General features: G+C 48.0%; 1 protein-coding gene across 1 annotated transcript in view; it reads left to right on the plus strand.

Annotated features, from left to right (window-relative positions):
• Nucleotides 1–1861: 1861 nt before the first annotated feature.
• Nucleotides 1862–4269, plus strand: part of KCNH5 (potassium voltage-gated channel subfamily H member 5) — a 321016-nt gene continuing 318608 nt past the window's right edge. The window contains exon 1 of the mRNA XM_024748382.1: nt 1862–1934. Coding sequence (XP_024604150.1) covers nt 1862–1934 — 73 coding nt within the window. The remainder of the gene's footprint in view (nt 1935–4269) is intronic.

The following is a 4269-nucleotide window of genomic DNA, read 5'->3' on the forward strand; positions in this document are numbered from 1 at the left end:
GCCGAGCAGGAGTTGTTTCCTCTGACCCCTGCCGGGGAGATTCCCAGATTCCCGCTGTCTCCGGGTAACCTAACCTTGACCGTTCCTAACAGGGGTTATCTAGAATATTCTTATCTAGCAAAAGGGGACGCCCCCATCCAACTCTCCTTTCGCCTGCCTACTTAACACTTTGCCTCGCCACCAACCTCTCACCTGGCCGCAGTGCACTTTCTGTCCTCACTCCTTGACCCTGTTTATGCAGTCGTCCTTTCTAGACAGGCCCTGGCGAAGCCTCTGGAGGGGAAGCCGTAGATCAGTTCCTCTCAAACTTGAGCGGGCATAATATTTATCCGGAGGGCTTGTTAAAACATTGTTGGCACTCGCTCCTAGAGTTCCCGGTTTCCTAGCTCTTGGATAGAGCCTGATAATTTGCATTTTTAACAAGTTCTTAGGAGATGCCGCCAGTCCGGGACCACTTTGAGAACCACTGCCTTAGATAAAAGAAGGTGCCGGTGCCGCGGCGTGAGCTCCTCCATTTCTTTCCATCTCTTTCCCCGGTCCCTTCGCACTTACGCTATTTTTCCTTCTCCGTCATAGACTCTGGCTTTTGGACTCTGTTTCTAGCGGTTCCCCTCCTGTCGCCGGTTCCGAGCGCTGGTAGAGAAATTTCCTGCCCACACTCCCCAGTCCTGTGCAGCGTCGCCCCCCCCACGCTGCCCGCTGCACTCTCCCTCTCTTGGGTGTGAATTATTCACTCTCTTTCCTTACTCCTTGCATTAAGTGCAACCTTTACCGCAACTTAGCAGTGGCTGGGCTCGCTGCTCGCCTGTGCGCTCCGCAGCCCTGGGAAGCATCCCTGTACTGCCGCCACGCTCCTCCACGCGCCAGACCCAGCCTGGGGCGCCAGGGCCATTCCAGCTCCTGCTCTGCGCTCCGACCCTATCTGGCTCGGGCTCCAAGGTGTGGGCCAGGGCGGGTGCTGAAATCTCCTCTGTTGAGCTTCGGGCGCCGAAGCCCAGAGGGGGGCGGTAGCAGCGTCAGGTGGCTGCTCTGCGTCCCCGCGCGTCGCTCAGTCAGTCCCTGCTGCGCGCTCAGCCCGGACTGGAGCGGGAGATGATCAACACCTCCGCCCCGGTAGCTGCGTCCCCGGGAGCAGCCGGGACTCGGGACCTTGGCAGGAGAAACTGAGATGTGACCCCTCCGACTGCCCATTGCCCTCTTTGGCATCCTGCTTGCTTCTCCCACTTCCTCTCCCACTCCACGGCTCAACTGGACAGCGAGCGTTTGCCTCGATCTCCGGGGAGAGAGGAGCGGCCACCAGGCGCACAGCCGGGCAGAAGTTGGGCTCAGCTGGGCAGCGCTGATCCAGCTGCGCCGGAGGGGTAGGCTAGGAAGTGGGAGAGGAAGGCGCAGTAGAGGGTCTGGGAGATAGGGCTTTGAGTGGGCTTCTCCTGCTCCCCCGGCCCCGGGGTCAGGGCAGGGGGAGAAATGCTGAGCCCGCGCCTAGGTGATCGCCGCCGCGACAGCAGCTTCAGCAACAGCTTCAGCATCAGCACCGGCGGGACAGCGACAGCGGGGGCGGCGCAGGCGCACTGTGCCCCGCGGAGCCTGCAGTTCCCGAGCCCCGTGTGCGGCACCGCCACAGTCTGGGCAGCGGCGGCCGGGGGAGCGCTACTACCATGAACTGCCTGGTCCTCCTCCCCAGAGCTGCTCATCCGGGTCGGGCTGGAGACTCAGTCAGGGGACCCCGTCGCCGCCGCCGCGCCCCCTCTTCTTTGGGCTCGATCTTCTCTTCCACCTTTTCCTCTTCTTTCTCCACCTTCTCTTCCTTCATTCCCCCCTCCCCCGCCGCGGATCCTGGCCGCTGCTCTCCAGACCCAGGATGCCGGGGGGCAAGAGAGGGCTGGTGGCACCGCAGAACACATTTTTGGAGAACATCGTCAGGCGCTCCAGCGGTAAGAAGAGTTGCAGTCAGAACACCCCTCCACCTCCATCCTGCCCACCCACGCCCCCCATCCTCCCCGTCCCATCCCTCTCCCAGGGCGGGAGGGGGACGCAGACCGCCCTACCTGGCGGCTGCAGTTACAAGATGGACCTGATTTTAGGAGGGAGTGGGAATGAGGTGGCAGAGGAAAGTTAGTTGCATCCCCTCCCCAAGACGTACTCTCCCCCCTCCCACCTGTCCAGAGCCCAGAACCGCAGGAAGCCAAGGGGGAGCAGCGGCTAGGGTGTAGGTACATCTGGAGAACAGAGTTGAGTTTCGCTTTGTTGAGGTATATCTTTTTTGTTCATCGTTTCCCCACATTTTTAAACAAGTAGGCTGAAGAGACTGATCAAATTCTTAGAGTTAATCTCAGTGGAAGGGTACCCTCAAGTTGGGAATGGCTGTGAAAGTGGCTACTTAAGATTTAGTCTCTGGAATGGCTTTCAGGCCCAATGGGCACCGTTGAAAGGAGCCTTGTGTATGAGAGGGTAGCTGGAGTTGAACCTAAGAAAGAGAGTCAGTTCTGGAAAAATGGGAAGGCAATTATTATGGTCAAATTTGTGTTTAAAGTTTATTTTTTTTCTATTTTGCATTGGTCTGTATTGATCTATATGATATATTTGATTTGAGTTATATAGGAGAAACGTAGAAGGGAAGCAATAGCTGCAGTGCTTTTAAAGTAACTGGAGAAAGAATTTTAAAAATGCCATTCTACCTTGCTACTGATGTTAGGGTTTTCTTGCCTTAAAGTGTCTTTGAATTGCCATCCATTTATGCATTCATTTCCTCTAAGATATCGGAATGGGGATGGTTATATATTTCACATTTTAGGACCTTATAAACTTTGCATTTTACTGAAATATACATTTTCTACTTGCTTTCAAATCTTTTATATAATTTTCAATTTTGTAAGATATGTAAAGATATCCTTTAAAGATATGTAAAATATCCTTTAAAGTTTTTTGTTTTTTTTCCTTCAGAGACCTGTTATTATATTTTGAGATCCTTTGCTTGGAGAATTATGAGAAAGACATTTCTGCATGTTGATTACGGTAGATTTTGGACCAAAGCAATGGAAATACTCTATGCAATTCCATAATCATTGTTCATTCATTCATTCATTCATTCATTCAGTGAAACAATATTTATTTGGGTGCCTTATACAAGAGACACTCTGTGGGGTCCTTTGGATAAAAAAATGATTAAGACACTTCTGCTCTCAAAAAGCTCCCTCCTTAGTGGCAAGACAGAGGCACACTCAAATGATAATAAATAATTAAATACAATTATGCTCTTCCTGAATTGGTAGATTAGGTTATATTAATTCCTAGGATATGAGCTCTTCTAAAACTAGGCTTGCAAATATTTCCCCTGATTTGGGGACTATATGTAAGTGTCCCAAGGTATTTCTCATCAAGCTCTGACATGGTATTTGGTTTTCATTTGAGGCTTTTGACTTTATTTCTTCGCATTTGGTCAATGCCTGATACTATACAAGTCTTGAACAGACTTTTTTGGGTTCAAAAAAAAAATAGCTAATAGGCCTGATTTAGTGTAAAAAAAAACTATAATACTTTTAGCCATTCCAGTGTGATTTCAAATGTGTTTGATTTTTTATGATAATATAAAATATTAAAAAATATATAATATAAATATAAATAAATGGTAGCCAATTTCTATGTTTATACATTACTTTCTTATATGAATATTGTACAGAAACCTAGAGTACAAGGAGGTATTACTGTTAAAACAACCAGGTTGGGAAATTTACAGGTTATTGGAATTAGCTATTTAAGGTATATCAGTCTGTTTTTCAGCTTTCTCATCCTCTTGGGTTATTTCAACTCCATGCAATTTGGTCTGTGAGAGGACTTCTTAGAGAAGGCCTTAAAGAATGAAATCTGGAGGCTGTCTGTTATTGCTCTGCATGGTAACCAGAAAGTAGATGAGAATTCCTTGGCTGAAGTTCACTCACATAGCATCTTTGGTTGAAACTTCTCATACAGACTGGAACTATGAGCCAGTTTGTAGAATATCTTTTATTTCTGATATACCATGAAATTAAGACTTACCTTATGCGGCTTAGAAAGAGCTGCTTCCGTTGCCTCCATTTTAAATCTACCATCCAAGTCAATGAAGGTTTTATCTGTTTTACACTTCATGTTATAATTGCTTCACTGGTTTAATATTTCTTTCCATGGATAGCACCAAGTACAAATGAAAATTTATCTGTTTTTGCATTTTAAGTACCACCTCTAATTGCTTATGGCTAACTTTTTTTTTTTTTTTTTTTTTTTTTTTTTGGG

The sequence above is a fragment of the Neophocaena asiaeorientalis genome, unplaced genomic scaffold (assembly GCF_003031525.2).
Source record: "Neophocaena asiaeorientalis asiaeorientalis breed wild unplaced genomic scaffold, Neophocaena_asiaeorientalis_V1.1 scaffold698, whole genome shotgun sequence".
NCBI classification, from domain to species: domain Eukaryota; kingdom Metazoa; phylum Chordata; class Mammalia; order Artiodactyla; family Phocoenidae; genus Neophocaena; species Neophocaena asiaeorientalis.